This window comes from Stigmatopora nigra, chromosome 19 (genome assembly GCF_051989575.1).
Source record: "Stigmatopora nigra isolate UIUO_SnigA chromosome 19, RoL_Snig_1.1, whole genome shotgun sequence".
NCBI lineage: Eukaryota > Metazoa > Chordata > Actinopteri > Syngnathiformes > Syngnathidae > Stigmatopora > Stigmatopora nigra.
Window position 1 is genome coordinate 9,585,761 of NC_135526.1, and position 19,486 is coordinate 9,605,246.

At 40.4% G+C, this 19,486-nt stretch overlaps 1 protein-coding gene and 2 long non-coding RNA genes across 3 annotated transcripts; all 3 read left to right on the forward strand.

Moving 5' to 3' along the window:
* The first annotated feature begins 12,082 nt into the window (after window positions 1-12,082).
* LOC144212928 (uncharacterized) lies at window positions 12,083-13,723 on the forward strand. Its single transcript, XM_077741122.1, has 9 exons — window positions 12,083-12,449; window positions 12,548-12,595; window positions 12,677-12,739; window positions 12,819-12,848; window positions 12,953-13,015; window positions 13,099-13,143; window positions 13,231-13,395; window positions 13,472-13,507; window positions 13,590-13,723. The coding sequence occupies exons 1-9, from the start codon at window positions 12,083-12,085 to the stop codon at window positions 13,721-13,723; spliced, it is 951 nt and encodes a 316-aa protein (XP_077597248.1).
* Window positions 13,724-15,235: 1,512 nt separating this feature from the next.
* On the forward strand, window positions 15,236-15,572 carry LOC144212280 (uncharacterized). The gene is made up of 3 exons (XR_013329740.1): window positions 15,236-15,341; window positions 15,419-15,451; window positions 15,530-15,572. It is a non-coding gene; the product is annotated as an uncharacterized LOC144212280 (long non-coding RNA).
* A 127-nt stretch (window positions 15,573-15,699) lies between these two features.
* On the forward strand, window positions 15,700-18,373 carry LOC144212409 (uncharacterized). Its single transcript, XR_013329763.1, has 3 exons — window positions 15,700-15,784; window positions 18,156-18,191; window positions 18,284-18,373. It is a non-coding gene; the product is annotated as an uncharacterized LOC144212409 (long non-coding RNA).
* Window positions 18,374-19,486: the final 1,113 nt, after the last annotated feature.

Below are 19,486 nucleotides of genomic sequence, written 5' to 3' on the forward strand. Positions count from 1 at the left end.
TACAAGCTGGAGTAACTCTGGCCATGTTTTGGATTTTCGCTGGCAGGCACAGCACAAAACTAAATATTGTGCAGACAAGTCTCCAACTTTGCCAAATAAGACCCCACCTTCGTAAGAAAGAAAAAAAACAACTTTGTGCTCCCACCCGGTTGGGACGACTTACAAAACATCACATTAAAGTGTTTACACACAAAGTGTGGTCATTATGTGAGATGTTGTTTACATGTATGCACGCACAAATAAAGTTACTGTTAATAATGTCCAGATTTTTCACAATAAAGCTACTTATCACAAAAAAAAAATGTCGGGGGGTTGCTTACGAGCGACATGTGCAAAAATGTTCAAATATATTGTAGGAGGTCAGGAGTTGTTCTGTTGGATTTCTGAACAATTATGTGACATGAGACTTTGTCACAGAACTAAAACAACAACAAATGCAATATAATGTTAATGTGGGGCTTTAATCACTGCCTCTGTCAAAAGTGTCAGTTTGAGAGCTCATGTGAGAGTGTTTTGCACAGAGATAAGTCAATGCCAAAGTCTACAAAAACGATAAGACCTATTAGATAAACACTGAAAAGCATTTGTTTTAATTGAAGTCCCATCAGCTTCGAGTATGCAAAGAAATGTGCTCCTTTGTCATGTTTGTCATTTCTGTGTCGATTACGCATTTGTTATCAAGTGGTTCTCATTGCGAGCTGGCGCCGAGACAAATGTCTCGCGAACACTGTTTCTTGTGCAGTCAGGTGCATGTTAGACACATTGAGGATTGGTCGCCATCAGCACCTGCCTCACAACAAAGACTAGCTATCTACATCACCTAAAGAGTGAGAAACCTAAATGTATATAAGTTGGATCTACAAACAGTTGCTGCTAAATATTCTGTAGGACTATCAGCCACCCGATGGTGTGGTGGTTCATACACCTGACATTCGATTCCTGCTCAGTGACGGTGTTATTATGGGTACAAATGGTTGTCTGTCTTTGTGTCTGCACTTTGAATGAGTGGGAATCAGTGTCGGCAATGGTTTGCTATGGTGGCTCCAGCACCCTTTGACCCATAGCAGGATAAGCGGTGCTGCAAATTAATGAAGGATTTTGTGTCATTATCGACTGTGTAAATATGTATTGCTTCTGAGCAGCAATGAACTCACCAGAACTGATGCAAGAATCCATGAATGAATTTCAGAATGATGTCATTGCTTGTTGTTTAGTCTCCTTTGCAAACTCAACAGTCACTTGCCAAACTTGAAAAAGATGAGGAAACACACCTGAAGAGCTTTAAAATCACCCCTGCTAATACTACACCTGGAATGAACTCTTTCACAGCCAATATGTTTAGGTGCATTTGCAAAAATTGACCTCCCAGTCCTAAAATCATTATGCACTGACCAGTTGCCGTTGTCACGAATATTTGACCGTCCTTAAATGTCATACATGTGTGAACTGAGCTGTCTTTGTTTCATGTTGTCGCATTTTTGCCTGCAAATGTTGTTGACCTTGTGGCGTTTGTTTGACTTTGCAGCTTATTATTGTTGTTGTTAGCATGTTGCTAAGCTCCCACAGCGTGATGATGTTGGTTGCTCAAATAAAGCTTCTTATGGCCGCCATGATTCATGAGACTTTCCAGCATGCGTAATGGCCACCTATCGAATGTCAGACCGCTTGTAAAGTGCGCCACTTGAGCACCATTTCCTGTTGCTGTGAACCCAACAGCGGGTCGCTCGGATTTGATTGACACTTTCAGCACCTGCGCAAATGAATGGACAGACCAATAAACACGTCGAAGCTGAGTCACAACATGCAAGCGGCGTCACGGCACACATGACCGCATCCTGGCGAATGACCCCAAAACCCCCTAAAACCTGGACGCTCTTCAACAAGACCACCACTGCAAAAATAGAAACATAAACGGCACAAGGCAACATGGCGACTGGTACAAAGTGACATCCAGAACCTGTGACAACACGAGAACATGTAACAAGCATGGCAAGAAATTATGATAAACCAGATTTTCTCACATGCAAGCCGGATTTATAACAAAAAATGTAAGGAACAAGTGTACGGCTAACATGCGCAAAAGACTCTTTTTCACCAGTAGACGTTGGCAATTTAACATTTACTATTTGTTGATTATTTTCTGTTTTGCAGTAAGAAAATACATTTTTGTTCAGAACATTTCTAATTTTCTTATGATGTTGAATCTAATAATGTGCTTTTGATTCATACCATATCTCAGAAATACCACGTGCAATTTTTCTTACGATTTTCCCTTAACCAATTTCCAAATTGATTTATATCGGTGCATGGCATCTCATGATGTTACGAGACTATGAATAATTAATGACAACAGGAAAGTAATCGTTAAACTCAGTAGTTGCCACTGAAGTGACAGACCTTTAATCTATTTTTTAATCTATTTATCTTTGTAACCTGTTCTGTGTAGATTATTGGATATGCAAACTGGTCCTCAATTGACGTGAACGCCTTTTTCAATAGAAAATTGAATAGAGTACATGGTACATGGCTATAAATAGCGTTATGAGTAGCGCTTAGTAGTTAATCATAGTTGATTTGCTTGTGTAGCTATAAATTATGACTGATAATCTGCAATGAAAACAAATGATTATTCATTGACTACAATTATCAATTTCGCTGAAACCTCATCAATTGGCAGTTAATGACTTAAGAACACATTGTAAAAAGGCAAAGAAAATATGAAATCAGAGTGTGGAATAGGTGCAAAGTGGGAAAAAGTTGGCACTTTGGAAGTAAGGAATGTACCACCGTTACTAAGCCACCAGACGTTACCTAACGTCTCTGTTAAGAAACAGCGACTGCCTCCCTTTCTGACTGTACAAGGAGATAACATTGACAAATAGCAGACCTCAACAAAGCGATGCCAACTTAGCATGTGCCACGCTTGAAAATGTTGCCTCCAATAATTATCTGTCTCATTTTTTTTCAAGCTGTTTTTTTGTTTTTTTACTTGCACATCCTTCCCATGACTCATAAGAACCCCTCCAAATCTCACTGGAGGGTAGAACAACAGGTAATAGAGCAGTCAGCCTTACACAAACACGCCAGACAGACATAATCCATCATCATGTCAACACACAACCAGATGCAAAAGTCTTGGGACGCAGACAAAGCAGTCAATTCGTCTGTCAAACTCCCCTTAAAGCACAGGTGGTCGACTACGTGTATACATGTCCAATTGATCTGCAATCATCCACTCATTTCTGACTCCCCAATTGAAATGTTTTGAGAAAATATTGTTGTTCAATCTTGAGTTTTAAAATTTTGTCCATCAGTGTTGGTCATTTTTGACTTTTTAGCCATGACACTGATTGAAGGAGCATTTTGGCAAGTGACATTTTTGCTCAGGCAGCAGGTGCTTGTCAATATGGCTGCCACAAGCGATTTTCAAAGACAACAAATCATAGAATACACTGAGGAAACACTTGAAACAAAAACATTCTGTTGATTGAGTCATTCAATTAAAATTGGCATGTTGAGCTCAACCAAGTAAGCAGATCCCTGTTCTCCATAGTTTATCTATTTCCAATGTACAGTAGCGATAGTGTTAAATAAACATTGCTAAATCTACATCTATTTGGGGCAGACTCGCTAAACAATGAATCGATTATCAAAAATCTTGATTACCATATTTTCACGACTATAAGGCGCACTTAAAAGTCTTACATTTTCTCCAAAATAGACAGTGCGCCTTATAATCCAGTGCGCCTTACATATGGAAAAAACAGAAACCCAAAAACGAAAAACCACCACTGTCGGATATTAAAAAAACACAAACGCCTGAAATGAAACAATATTGTTAAATGTGCACATCAGCCATCTTAGTTTGCAAAATCTTCCATCATATAGCTCCTCCCCCACTGCAAGATTTTATACAAAAAAATCCAAAACATCAACAATTGCTGGCTCTAGAGGTGACTGTGTAGTGAGTGCTTCATACCTGGAAGTCAATAGCAATTACCGTATTTTCACGACTATACGGCACACTTAAAAGTCTTAAATTTCCTCCAAAATAGACAGTGCGCCTTATAATACAGTGCGCCTTATATATGGAAAAAATGTCATTCATTGAGGGTGCGCCTTATAATGCAGTGTGCCTTTTAGTCGTGAAAATACGGTATTTTGTAATACTTGCTGTTTTTATTTTGTGTCTGAATTAAATGCTGCAGTTGTGAAAGAGCTGTGGAAGAAAACTCAAGTTTTGTACTTGTGCTGTTTTGTAACGGTGACAAACATCAATGCGGGATGGAAAGAGTACAAGTGGAAGCAGGTCACTTCCTCCATGGCACCACAAATTTGTTATTTTCAACCTTTTACGACGCAATGAATAGGCGCTCTGTGACACTCAGGCACACCCGGGCGTCCGCTTTTTCGAAGATACGGACGCCGCTGTATCACGCCACGCTTCTGCCGGGATTCAAGATTGATTGATGTACTTGCACGCGCCAAACATACGTGTGCCCGTATGAACATGCGGCTGACATGTAGACGCTGTTGACTGCTACAGGTGTGACTGAGATGATGTCACACTCACTTAAGGATGTGAGCGCAGTGGAAAGCAGCACTTACGCACACTAAACACACACACACACCCACACACAATGTAGTGAGGGGGCCAAGTGTGTTTGTGCATTTAAATTCAGGGGCTTCTTGTTAAGTTTTGAATAAGGCCCTTCTTTCTTTTAAAGTTTTACATAAAAGGCAAGAACTTGACTCACTCACTTCCATTGACGGTAAAAGACACCCAACCCATTTAAACTGAGCTGGAAATCCAAATAAATTGGACGTCCATCGGTTTAAATGGAAGTCGACTACAAATGACAAAATGATTTTGAAACAAAATTGCGAAATAATGTTCGAATTATTTTGTTGTTGTTGACAAAATGTTGTTGAACATAACAACATCAGCCATTTGCTTTGTACTATATTTATTTCTATTACCGAAAAATGTGTCCTGGGTTCAAATCCCGGTCAGGTCCTCCTGTGTGGAGTTTGAATGTTCTCCCCTGGCCTTCATGGGTGTCTTTCGGGTGCTCCAGTTTCCTCCCATATTCCAAAAACATGCATGGTAGGCTGATTGGACACACTAAATTGCCCCTAAGTATGGGTGTGAGTGTGTATGGTTGTGGGTCTCCTTGTTCCCTGTGATCGGCTGGCCACCGATTCAGGATGTCCCGTGCCTCTGGCCTGGAGTCAGCTGGGATAGGGTCTAGCACCCCCCGCGGTTGAAAAAATCAGATGAGATGAGAGACTGAAAAATGCCAATGTTCAAGTTCAGAATAAATACTTAAAATACTTAAAATGTTTTTTTAAATTTTTTTTTACAAAATGCCATACAGAAGTTCTTGTGACCTCATTTGAAGATCATAGCACTTCCAGAGAGTCCAAAGGTAGAGCTCATGAAGTCAAAGGGATGTATGTTTAAGCACACACACATGTACAGGTTAACCATGAAGCACATGTTAGCGAGCAAATTATTATTATTTTTTTCGTGATTCCTTTCTTCTCTTGAGCTGGGTGGTGTTTCAGAACATAACTATGCACTGACATCAACACAACTAAGGATTGACACAAATGTATCACACGTCAACTTTTGGCATGTAAACTTACTGCTGCTGAATAGTCTTGTGACCTCACATGACTTTGCATGGCAGTTGCGGTTGGCTCCATAGCGTAACGACATCTTTCGCTAAAAAGACAACCGACCATGTCTTCTGACGTCTCACCGAGCTTTACCAATTTTAGTTTAGTTAGTCAGCAAAATGACACAGTTTGGGATAATAGCTGCTATTGCATAACTTCTCCATTTTGTAAAGCTCCAAAAGTCCTGGTGATGCTTGTGGATGTCGTGTTGTCAATTTATTTCATGTAAGAGTTCAATAACTTTTTGCTTGGTCTTTGGGTGAAAGACAGACTACACCTTAGACTGGTCGCCAGTAAGCCGTAGGGCACAGAGAGAAACTGACAACCATTCGAGTCAGGTGTCTGTTATTCAATGATATTTTCATAATTTGCCATGGGCTGCAGTTGGCCCTGTGGACGTAGTTTGAATACCCCTGTAGTAGTCAGACAGTTTTGTGTTTTCAAGCTCAGATTTCCTTTCTGGGTCATCATTTTTAATACAAAAAAAAAAAAGAAATTCCAATACATAGTTTTTTCTCCTAATCTATCAGCCTGTCCTTCCATTTCTCCCTTCCTAGTTTTGGTCTATTAGTCTCGAAGTGCTCCCTCAACATCTCCGGCTTCCACTCTCCTGGCAGCAAGACGGCAACTAAATGTGTGCAGTGTGTGTTTGTTTTCATGAGGTGATCCAATGTGTTTTCTCTGCTTGTCTATCTTGGTGAGCGTCCGCAGTCCAATTAAAGAGCACGTCCGTCTAGCTGGCCGGACCCCCCTGACGGGCACAGTCTGACACCTCCTTCCCCGTCAAGGCCTGGAGGAAGCTCGGCGGGATAAAACTGGCTCGCACAGAGAAGGCCAGGACATTTGTGAGCAGGATGGCAGGAGGGATGCTGAGTTTGTACCTCAGAGGCGCCCCCGCCCTGGCCGTGGCCGTGACTCTGCTGGCGTTGTGCGGACCCACGTTGCAAGGAGGTAAGCGTCCAGCTTTTTTGTTTTTTACACGCACAAGTTTGACTTTCAAGCTTATTTTTTTTAATACTTGAAAGGCAGTCAACTGTTTTTTTGTTTTATTATTATACCATATGATTATGCCAAACATTCTCAAACTAAAACACGTGATACCCTCCAAATTGCAAGTGGTAACATAATAGTTATCAAAAGTCTGAAGGCTTTAATTGCTGATGTTTCAATATTATATTGACTGCCAATTGATCACATCTGACCCATTTGAACTGCATAAAAATAGATTATACGTCTAACGATTTTACTCCACATGACTGCTTTTTGGTAATTAACAAGAAAAAAGCAGCAGTTCTGGTCACCATATACCTAAACATCACATTTTGGACCACTATTTGTCTTTGGTATCGTGCATCTGTGGCCACCATGCATGGTAGGCTGATTGGACACTCTAAATTGCCCCTAGGTATGAGTGTGAGCATGAATGGTTGTCCGTCTCCTTGTGACATGCAATTGACTGGCCACCAATTCAGGGTGTCTGTGGCCCGAAGTCAGCTGGGATAGGCTCCAGTCGCACATAACCCTAGTGAGTTCAGAAAATGAGATGGTTTATTTATATATATATATATATATATATATATATATATATATATATATATATATATATATATATATATATATATATATATATATATATATATATATATATATATATATATATATATATATATATATATATATATATATATATATATATATATATATATATATATATATATATATATATATATATATATATATATATATATATATATATATATATATATATATATATATATATATATATATATATATATATATATATATATATATATATATATATATATATATATATATATATATATATATATATATATATATATATATATATATATATATATATATATATATATATATATATATATATATATATATATATATATATATATATATATATATATATATATATATATATATATATATATATATATAAACCATCTCATTTTCTGAACTGCTTTATCCTCTCTAGGGTTATGTGCGACTGGAGCCTATCCCAGCTGACTTCGGGCCACAGACACCCTGAATTGGTGGCCAGTCAATTGCATGTCACAAGGGTGTCTGTGGCCCGAAGTCAGCTGGGATAGGCTCCAGTCGCACATAACCCTAGTGAGGATAAAGCAGTTCAGAAAATGAAATGGTTTATATATATATATATATATATATATATATATATATATATATATATATATATATATATATATATATATATATATATATATATATATATATATATATATATATATATATATATATATATATATATATATATATATATATATATATATATATATATATATATATATATATATATATATATATATATATATATATATATATATATATATATATATATATATATATATATATATATATATATATATATATATGTATATATATATATATATATATATATATATATATATATAAACCATTTCATTTTCTGAACTGCTTTATCCTCACTAGGGTTATGTGCGACTGGAGCCTATCCCAGCTGACTTCGGGCCACAGACACCCTTGTGACATGCAATTGACTGGCCACCAATTCAGGGTGTCTGTGGCCCGAAGTCAGCTGGGATAGGCTCCAGTCGCACATAACCCTAGAGAGGATAAAGCAGTTCAGAAAATGAGATGGTTTATATATATATATATATATATGTATGTATGTAAAAATTATGAATGAGAACTTTTTTCCTTTTTAAAATTTTAAAATAAATTGGAAAAGAAACAAGCAGTGAAAACATTTAAAAAAAAAAACAGATAAAATATTTAATCTAACTCACTGCCTGGCATTCCGAGATCCATCCAACGCTGCTTCAAATTAGCATTAGTAAAGCTCTTTTGATTAGATTCCCATATGAGAGATGGCTATGAACAATGAGTGCTTTAGAAGCTTTCACACAAATTGGGAAAAAAAGTGTTTTTTCAGGTGTTAACAGCTGACCAGTTCATAAACATGTGATATAATACAAACACATACAGTACCTTAAGTATGTTCATTTTTTTGCAAATCTCCTAATTAAGTTTTTTTTTTAGTTTAGGAGCTGCAGCAGCTCATTAAAATATTTAATTAGGAAACATTAGTGCGCACACAATAAAACAGACACACAAACAATGGGGGCCCAAGATGTAGATTCTAAAACCGATGTCCATTCGTTGCTTTGGAAAAGTATTTTTTAAGGAATTATGAACCGTATCATTCGCATTTCAGAGCCAGTATATATAGTGTTCAACTAGAATGATGCCAACATTAATGCATAGCAGTGTAAAAACATGGTGCAAACCTGTATAGCAGTGATTCTTAAATAGCGGTCAGCATCCCCCTATGACGGAGCAAAACGATACCCGGGTGCTTGTGACTTAAAAAAACTGCGTGACTAGAATAAAGTGTCATTGCACATTGTAAATACACAAGAAGTAAAGCAGCGAGCACTGTTAGCTTCAGATAAAGTGGCCTACTAAAAAAATGCTGCACTTGATGCAAGTCTTTTTTTTTTGTTTCAGACAAAAATGTTAAATCAAATGTTCATTCATTTTCTGAATCGCTTTGTTCTCACAATGATTGCGGGGGGTGCTGGAACCTACCCAGCTGACTTTGGGCAAGAGGCGGGGGACGCTCTGAATTGTTGGCCAGCCAATCGCAGAGCACGAGGAGACATATAACCATTCATTCCCGCACTCATACCTGGGGGCAACCAGCCTAACATGCATGTTTTTGGAATGAGGGAGGAGACCAGAGTACCCAGAGAAAACCCATGGGGAGAACATGCAATGCCGAAGTATGAACCACTCAACCCTGGGCCGCCCCTATGTTAAATGTTAGATGGGTTAATAAATGTAGCCTTTATTGCTGTTCTATACACTTTTTCTTTTCTTTCATTTTAACAAGGCTACAATCTTATGCAGAGGTGTAATTTTATAGAAAAATAATATTCTTCGGTTGTGGGTGCAAGAAATATTGAATTTGAGCAAGCTGGTCAACTGAAAATAATTGAAATGCACTGCTATACAGAAACAAAAGCTGCAACAATGTAACTTTTTATGTTACTTTCTAAGTGACAGTAATTTGTTATGATGACAATACTAATAATAATTGCTTGCAGTAGGCACCTTGATAATAGGATGGATTTGTGCTCCAAGCAAATTACAACTTTTAGCGGAGTAGTTTGGGTTCCAGCGGGGAATTGCAGTGCACATTAAATGCAACAAAGATGTTGCAATGCGATCAGTAATCAAATTCTTCAGGAATCCCTATAGGCTGCAAGCAAATTTAAAAAAAATGTTTTATGGGAGTTGTTTGGGTTCGAGCAGAGTCCTCTGGGGTTTTTGGGAAAGAGGGTGAGTGGGTGTGCACATTAAATACAACAATGACGTTACAATAGAATTAATAATCACCACATGCTTTAGGAATCCCTAGAGGCGACCATTTTTTTTTTTTTTTTTTAGCAAACATACATTACCTTTTATAGATAACTTTCTATTTATGGACCTCGGAAGTCATCCAAAATAGCACAGAACTCTCAATTAACAGCAAAGTTGAAACATGTGTTCTGGATGGGGGGCTTTTGGCGCGCTGACCTCTCCTTATACATACACTTGCACACACATGCCCACACACACACACCCCTTCTCAATTGTTTGTATTACAAATTGGCATTCAACAATAAAATGTTTCACATCAGCAAATCCATTAACGATTGAGTCATTCATTCATTTTCCATACCGCCTATTCTTACAATGCGGGCGGAGGGGGTTTTGCTAGAGGTGATTCCCAGCCAACTGTAGGCAGTATGCGGGATGTCTTATATGTTGTCAGCCAATCGCAGAGCACAATGAGAGGAACAATCATTCAAGCTCACAATCACACTTAAGGGACAAATTCAGGTATTCAACCAGCCTACCATGCATCATTTTGGGATGTGGGAGGAAATTGGAGTACCTGGAGAAAACCCACACAAGCACAGGCAGAACATGCAAATTTCACACAGTGAGGTCCCAACCCACCGACGATTGAACCCTCAATCCTGTGAGGCAGAATTGAATCAAGCATTCGATTTTTTTGGTCCAAATATCATAATCTTGAGAAAAACATATTTCCGGAAAACATGTTTTTGATTGAGATCAAGGGTGGCCAAGTCCTGTCCTCAAGAGCCCCTATCCAGTCTGTTTTCCAAATCTCCCTCCTTTACCATACCTGAATAAAATGATCAACTCATCAGCAAGCTGTCCAGAAGCTTGATACCGATCCTGATCTAGATAAATATATCCAAAGTCGCACACGTTCACTACTATTTGGCGTGCAGGTGTCATTTTGCCTGCTGGTGCTGGAGCTTCAGCTGGAAATGGTCTCAGTGGAGCAGGCACCGGATACGGTCCTGGTGGAGCAGGCACCGGCTATGGTCCTGGTGGAGCAGGAACCGGATTTGGTTCTGGTGGAGCAGGCACTGGATTTGGTCCTGGTGGAGCAGGCCCTGGATTTGGTCCTGGGGGAAAAGGGACTGGATTTGGTCCTGGTGGAGCAGGCACTGGATTTGGTCCTGGTGGAGCAGGCACTGGATTTGGTCCTGGTGGAGCAGGCCCTGGATTTGGTCCTGGGGGAAAAGGGACTGGATTTACTTCTGGCGGCACAGGCACTAGAGCAGGAGGTTGGCATTTTTGGTTTTACAAAAAAAGGGAAATATTTTCATTAGTAATGACATTCACTGTATCTCCTATTAACTTTGTTGGCCAAGGAGGATTGCAGCCCGGCAACTACGGTCCAGGAGTTGGAGGAACATCTGGAGGTGGTATGAGAAATTAAACAAAAAATATGATACCTATTTCATAAGATGCATTTTTTAATAGTTCGGACCATTTTTACAGGTGTAAAGCCTTCTAAATCAGGTAACACTTCTCTAACTGCATGGACTGTATTTATAAATATTGATGTATAGTATAATGATAATGGTATTTTCCATTTTTTACTGAAGGTGGTGGTGGAGTCTATGGTGGCCAAGGAGGAGTAGGCGGAGGTTTTGGACCAGGACAAGGAACTCAGGCTGTTGGTCCAGGTCAAAGTGGACTCCAGTCAGGAGGCTTAGGAGGTTACGGAACAGGGGCCCAGGGGTCCTCTACCACAAGGTTTGGTCCAGGAAGTCTTGGACCACAAGGCACTGGTCCCGGAACTGGAATAGGCCAGTTAGGAGGTTTGTTAAGATCTATATTTGAATGTCATCCTGAATGCTAGGAAAGTCAAGTGTGTTTTTGATTCAGGAGGGTTTGGAGGAAGTTACGGCCAAGCCGGCAATAACCAATACACAGGACCCAAACCTCCTAAATCAGGTATTGATCATTTATGTATGAAACTGTTTTTAAAAACAGGAACATGACACTTGTTATGGCAACAGGGTACAGCTCAGGAGCCACAGGATTTGGTCCTGGTGGTGCACAATTTGGACCTGGAGGTGCCGGAGTTGGGCCTGGCAGTGCTGGATTTGGACCTGGAGGTGCTGGAGTTGGGGCTGGCGGTGCCGGATTTGGGCCTGGCGGTGCCAGATTTGGGCCTGGCGGTGCCGGAGTTGGGCCTGGTGGTGCCGGAGTTGGGCCTGGCTATGCAGGAGTTGGCCCAGGGAGTGCCGGAGTTGGGCCTGGTGGGGCAGGTGTTGGGCCTGGTGGTGCAGGATTTGGACAAGGGAGTTCTGGATCCGGGTTTGTTGGAAAGACCAGTGGCAAAGCATCAAAACAAGTCCCAGGTAAAGCTTTTCTGGAGGAAATTCACTATTTCCCACCTAGCATGCCTGAGAGGATTTTCAGGCCACAGCTGCTAAATTTGAGCAACGGTCTCATACAGGTGTTGGGGTTCCTGGACTATATCAAGGCGGATTTGTACCAAGTCAAGGTGTGTTGAAAACAACCTTAATGAATGCCATTCTACCAAATCACTGATAACCAAAGAAAAACAATGATTTATTTCAACTAGATTTTGCTAGCCGCGGTATTGTCCCTGGAGTAGCAACTGGAAATGGACTTGGGCCTCAAACAGGTAGGACATCAGATTACCAAATGACACCACTTAGGGGTGCATATGTTCACAAAATTAAGTGTTACTTTCTTCCTTGTAGGTGGCGGGGTACTTGGCCAAGGTCTAGCGAGTAAGTGAGACTGTCCTTTAAATTGCAAACAAAAATCTAATTCTGACATAATCCAGACAAAGTTAGTCCATGTGACCTAATTCTTCTTGGGTTTTTCTCTTTAGATGGTCAAGGAGCGCAGCTGCCAGGAGTTTTTCGTGGGTACCCTTTAATATCACCTAAGTCAGGTATCTCTAGTCTGAAATAGAATCATTTCAATTAATAGTTATTTTTTTAAAGAGTAACCTATAATGTTTTTTTTTCTTAATAGGAAACGGGAAGTCAAAAAGTCCAGCCAAAGCAGCTGCCAAGTATGGTAAAGGCAATTTCTGTTTCATGCAACTTTTCAAAATGCTATTCTAGAAAAAAATATTGCTTAGATTGACTGCAATTTGTTCACTAGGAGGAGTGGGTGCAGGTGCCCTTGGTCAAGGTGGTGCTGGATTACCTGGAGGAGGGGCAGGTCTCCCAGGATTTGGAGGTGGAGCTGGACCAGGATTTGGGGGGGGAGTTGGACCAGGCGGTAACCCAGGAGCTGTTCCTGGTTATGGGAATGGAGCTGCAACAGGTACCTAGTTTAAGAATTAAATGAATACTTTAAATCTTGTCAAGAGAGGAACGTCCATAAATGTTTTGTACCTTAGGTTACAGTCCTGGTTCAGCCAAGGCACTCAAATATGGTGAGACACTTTAAGTTTAAGTATGCATCATGTCCATTTAACACCCTCACGAAGCACACGCTCCAATTAAATCTTTGTCCAGGTCAGCCTGGTGGTGCTGCAAGACCTGGGCTAGGTGGTCCTGGATATGGCCCAGGTAGTGTTGGAGCAGGGTTAGGTGGTGCTGGCACTGGACCTATGGGAGGAGCAGGATATGGGGGTGATTATTATCTTTAACTTCTATTTTAATACCTACAGTCATACAGCTGTTCAAATTGCATTTCTTAATACTTCAGGATATGACGCCAATGCCAAAGCCCGTAAATATGGTAAGAATAGTTATGTAATACTTCAAATTTCAACAGTTTTACATGTATTGTTTGATTGGATTTATAACAAAGAAAAAACATCTCCTGGTAGGCATGTTCAGTGGAGCCCAGGGGGGTCAAGGAATAAGTACTGGGGGAGTTGGAGCAGGTGGTCCGATGACAGGCTATGGACAAAATGGAGTGAGGCCTGGTGGTCTTGGTACAGGGTTTGGTCCAGGAGGAGTAAGACCTGGTGGGCAAGGTAAAAGCTATGGACCAGGAGGAGCCATTGGATCTGGCGGCACCGGTACAGGTTATGGTCCTGGAAGAGGAGTTCTGCCTGGTGGTGCAGGGGCAGGAGGCATTGCCACTGGACTTGGCCAAGGAGTTGTGCCAGGAGGCTCCGGCAAAGGATTTGGACCAGGGGGTGCTGGTTATGGACCAGGAGGCAAGAAAAATGAAAAAGATTTATTCACTCACATCCAACGGCAACTGTAGCATTCTTAATTGTTGATTGTTCTCATTTTTTCAGGTTATGCAGGTGCAAAAGCTCGCAAATATGGTAAGAGGAGTAGAACTATGGTTTAATATTTTAAATAACCTTGCCATATATGTTTCCTGGTGTTATCATACTGTACGTATGTGCAGGAGGACCCGGTGTTGCAACTGGGGCAAGTTCTAACCTTGGGGCAGGAGGGTTCCAAGGACCTAGTGCTGGACAAGAAGCGGGAGGAGCTGGTGGACAACCAGTTTCAAATTTTGGAATTGGTGTTGCCGGAGGTAAAAATATTATTACGTACTTATCATTATTACGTATTTATATTATTAGTACTATTGTTTTTGTTTGTATAATTAGTCATTAATTTTCAACTATCAACAATACACTGCACACTCATTTGTTACTTTCTCATGGTGCTCCCAAATTTTTCAACTACTATAGTGGTGGACTCTCAGGATATCCCTTCAGGGGTCGCCATGACAAAAGTGCAGAATTCCCTGTCAGTGATCTCATCTCATTTTCTAAACCGCTTTGTCCTGAAGCTGAATTAGTGGCCAGCCAATCGCAGGGCACAAGAAGAAACCATTGACGCTCACACTCATATCTAGGGGCAATTTAGTGTCCAATCACCTTACCGTGCATGTCTTTGGAATATGGGAGGAAATCGGGGTACCCGGAGAAAACCCACACAGGCCCGGGGAGAACATGCAAACTCCACATAGACTCAGCGACCTGTATGTCAACACAGGTCTTCCACTGTGAGACCGACGCGCTAATCACTTAGCTGTCAGGCTGCCCGCTGTTAGTAATTCTGTTTAAAAAAAAATACCCATTGCAATATCAAATTAGGGTGTTTCTACAAGACATGTTAAACTAAAGTTGTGCTTAAACTGTTTTACAGGCAGTAAAGGAGTTCCTGGGTCAGCTGTAAATGCAAGACAAGGGGGTGGAAATGGATATGGACCTGGGAGTTATGGCCCTGGTGTTGCTCCTGGAACAGGTTTTGGACCAGCAGGAGGCTATGGTACAGGGACTGGATATGGACAAGGTTTACAAGACTTTTGTGAACAAATGACATAGTTTACAAAAATATAATAATGGCTGACCTGAGCATGTCATTCCCAGGTTATGGAACAAGTGGAAAAGCTGCCAAATATGGTAAAATTTGTTTCTGGTAATTAATCCTGATGAAGGATGATGATGTCAGTCCTTCAAAGAAGTCTGTTGTTGGTTCAGGTCAAGGTGGGGCCACTGGTGGAGTGCTTGGAGTCGGACAAGGTGGAGTTGGCGGTGGGGGACTTGGAGGTGGAGGTGGACAAGGGGGAGTCAGTGGTGGAGCACTTGGGGGCGGAGTCGGTAGTGGGGTAATTGGTGGTGGACAAAATGGAGTCGGTGGTGGAGCAGTTGGAGGCGGAGTTGGACAAGTTGGAGTTGGTGGTGGAGAACTTGGAGGAGGACAAGGAGGCGGAGTGATTGGAGCTGGACAAGGTGGTAAGATGAGTTTGTTTACATAGTGATCTCAAATTTTTTTTGCTGTCAATTTCTGTTACATCCGTTCATAAATCATTGGGTGTTTAGAGCATACATAACAAACGTTGTTTTATCAGAACACAATATGTTCCATAATGAAGCTCTCTTTTTTCAATATAAATACTCCTGCATATATGCAGGCAAGTGTAGCGTGCTGATTGAGATATTTTAACGCTGAAACACAATTAATGATCTGCACATCATCTTATCTTTTTTTTTTTTTTTTGCTCATCTCTCACCCAATCACGTCCACTTTACGTCCTAAAACGGGGGCCTCTAAAGCAAGGGTGTCAAACTGGGATTGGTTCGCGGGCCGCATTAACGTCAACTCCCTTTCATGTGGGCCGGACCATTTTAGATCTAATATCTAGATTTTTTTGATTTTTTAAAATTGGATTAAAAGAACTGGATCAAAATCCCTAAATAGTCCTTCTTTATAAATCTAAAGCAGTGGGGTTTTTTTTGGCTTTATCTTAGTATTGGAAAATTTCTTTTAACCATGTATTTTTTATTTGAAATGTAAAAAAAAAAATTAAAGTGGAAAACGAAAAATATTTGTGTATTTATTTTTAGATTTTACAAAACGCTTTTTGAACTAATAACACAAAAGAAAAAATGGATAAAAAATTGCAATGATTGATTTTAAAAAGGGGAAAATCAGGAAATGTAATGTACATCTATATAACCATTTGAATTTGATCCTAAAACAGAAAGTCGGCACTCACGATTTACTGTCTCGGGACACAAAATGATGCGGCAAGCCAGATTTGGCCCCCGGACTGCCACTTTTTGACACCTGTGCTCTAAAGGCTTGGGCTCTTAATTTCATTCCCCTGCACCACTGTAGATCAGTGTAATTTTAGTTTTGCAGTTGGTGCCCTCTATTGCCAAAAGAAAGTATCATTGTAACCTGGATATGCATTCTAGTAGTAACCCAAAAAGCACACACAATACAGAGGAAATTAAACATCCAAGATGCTTTGCCACAAGCCGAAACCATTCGGAACACTTTTAGAAAACATTTCCATATAAAAAAAATGCAAACCAATTCGATCCTAGCACCTGAAGTATACTTGAAACCACTCTGTGAAATAATTGTTGATTAAAATATCATAGGTCCGCACCTCTCAGTGCCTGAAACACTCAAATTTACCACAATAACTCGAGACACGCACCGACAACAAATGAAAGGCCTTACCCTAAAACCGTAAAATGTATACAGTGCAGCCCAATGAAACCCTAGTACTCGAAGCACACGGACCCACTTCACGCTTCAACCACTGAGAACCCATCAAAACCAACACACTCGTCCCAATCATGCCCAAAAAGAACAGCCTGGCCACAACCACTCAAGACACGCACTGTAAACAAATGAAGCACCACAGACCGAAACCTCCCAATGGACAGTGCAAACCGATTTGACTCAAAGTACTTGGTGCAAATCCGTGCAAGAATTGTTGAGCTCTAATCAGAAATATACTGCTTGACCAAATCATGCATTTCAGCATTTGAAAAACACAGTTTGGCCACAATAACGCAAGACACGCACTGGGGTACAGTAAACATTCAGAACTACTCAAACTCATGGAGTGCAGAACCCGTATAGAGATGATCTAACTCGGGCTGCAAACCCATCTCATTTCATCTCCTTTTCTGAACCGTTTTATCCTCATTAGTGTCACGGGGGGTGCTGGAGCCGATCCCAGCTGACTCCGGGCCAGAGGCGGGGGACACCCTGAATCGGTGACCAGCCAATCGCAGGGCACAATGAAACAGACAACCATGCACACCCATACCTAGGGGCAATTTTCAAAAGTTTCCTTTTCAAAAAAATCCTTTGGCGGGTTGAGCCTGATTGTTTTTGGACTCAACGCGCTGATGCTCCACCTAGTTTGCAATTTCTGCAAGAACTTTATCGTGCCTCCACTTGTAACAGCCTTTAGGTAGTGCATTAGGGCAGGCTGTCAGAATGTGCTTTAGTGTGCAGGTGGAAGCACCACATTGGATGCAGGATGGGTTTTCATCACTGCCCTAAACTTTCAGGTTACAGGTGGGCAATAGATCAGTGATGGCATGAAGGAAAAAACTGAGCTTTCCTTGGTCAGTTTGCCACAATTCCTTTGAGGACAGTGGTCCCCCCTGTACTTGATCCTTATGTGTCCAACGACTCTCGGGAGCTAATCCTACTGTTTTCACCCCGCACTGTCCTCTTTTGCTGTCTCACGGACTCTCTGCACCACCACGTGGAATGCTATTTGTTAATTTGAATGCTTTCCCAAAATGTCAAACAGTATGTGATTGTTTATGAAGGGATATTTTTTTCTGTTGTCAGGTTTTGGTACAGTTGGTTCCAAGGCAGATAAATACGGTAAGCCCGTGGGTTGGTTTTAAGAAGAGTAAAAATCACTGAAAGGAATGAGTTTTTTTTTAACTAAGTACAATTGTTTTATTATGCTGCAGGTCCATCAGGTGGTGTTTCACCAGGACCAGGAAGCGGCACTGGTGCCCCAGTCAAACCCACTGGAGTGTATATGAATGGATCCAACAAAGGCGTTGCTACTCGCCCAACAACTAGACCAGGCGGTAAGGTTCTGTAGGCCTAAAAGTACAAGAGTTGCACCAATTCGGTGGTTGAAATGTCATTAAAAATACTATAGTCACTTAAGAAAATAATTTCAAAATAATTCCTTCGAGTAGTTTTCGGAAACTCAAATGAAAGTGACAAAACAGAAAAGTACAATACAATCAGTGAAAACCAAATACCAACGGGGTGTCCCTAAACCAGGAGCAGATTAGTATTGGCAATTTTAAATTTCTCATGTTAACTTTTTGCTTTTCAATTTTTATTTGGATGCATCTCTAAAAATTCCCTACGTTACATGCGTTTAGTCAGTAATCAAAATGCATGCTGGGTCAGTACGAGGCACCACACAAGGAACACTGGTTCCACAAGAGGAAGGTATCTTCTACTATATATGGCACACACCTATTAGTATAGTTGTCCATCTAGGAACCTTGTGGGACTGTGACATGTTGGTTCTTATTTTTGTAGGTGGAAGTCGCCTTAACGTGGGAAAGGATGGAAAAGACTTTGATGGAGGTGGGTGTCCAAAAAATATGGACCTAAAAAGGAGAGAGAAATTTTAAATACCTTAAAACAGAATCAGAAAATAAAACAATTCACATATCATTCAGATATCAATATGCATGATGATCAAATGACTATCACAACAAAAAGCTTCAACGGTAACAATCTGTCCAATTTCAGGTGAGGATGGTGCTGGCAGTATGATAGAGGGTTCTGGCTTTGCTACAGGAGGTGTGTTTAAATCATCTTTTCATAGAGATATGAACATTACATTGTAAAGTTGGAAGATCCACAGTTTTCAGCCACTACTCAAGAAGGAAAGATTAAAATTTAAGCAAAGAAAAGCAATTAAAATACTTTAACTTAGAATCTGTAATATAATTTGATCTATTGGATAGAAGTATGGACATAAATACACTGCTTTTGCAACAGGAGTCGGTGGGGGGGTTGGCGGGAGACCTTTTGGTGCAGGAGCAGATGGAGATGGTCTAAAAGGAACAGGAATTCCCATCCTTGGAAGAAAACCAGGTCAATGTCACATATTTATTCATATAAAATGTATTGTTTTATCACAT

Bases quoted from the DNA above. Each gene is read 5' to 3' on its own strand.
- LOC144212928 (XM_077741122.1), top strand. From the start codon at position 12,083: ATGACACTTGTTATGGCAACAGGGTACAGCTCAGGAGCCACAGGATTT. The intron at 12,596-12,676 runs GTGTGTTGAAAA...TATTTCAACTAG, and splicing joins CGGATTTGTACCAAGTCAAG to ATTTTGCTAGCCGCGGTATT. The intron at 13,144-13,230 runs GTAAAGGCAATT...TTTGTTCACTAG, and splicing joins CAAAGCAGCTGCCAAGTATG to GAGGAGTGGGTGCAGGTGCC.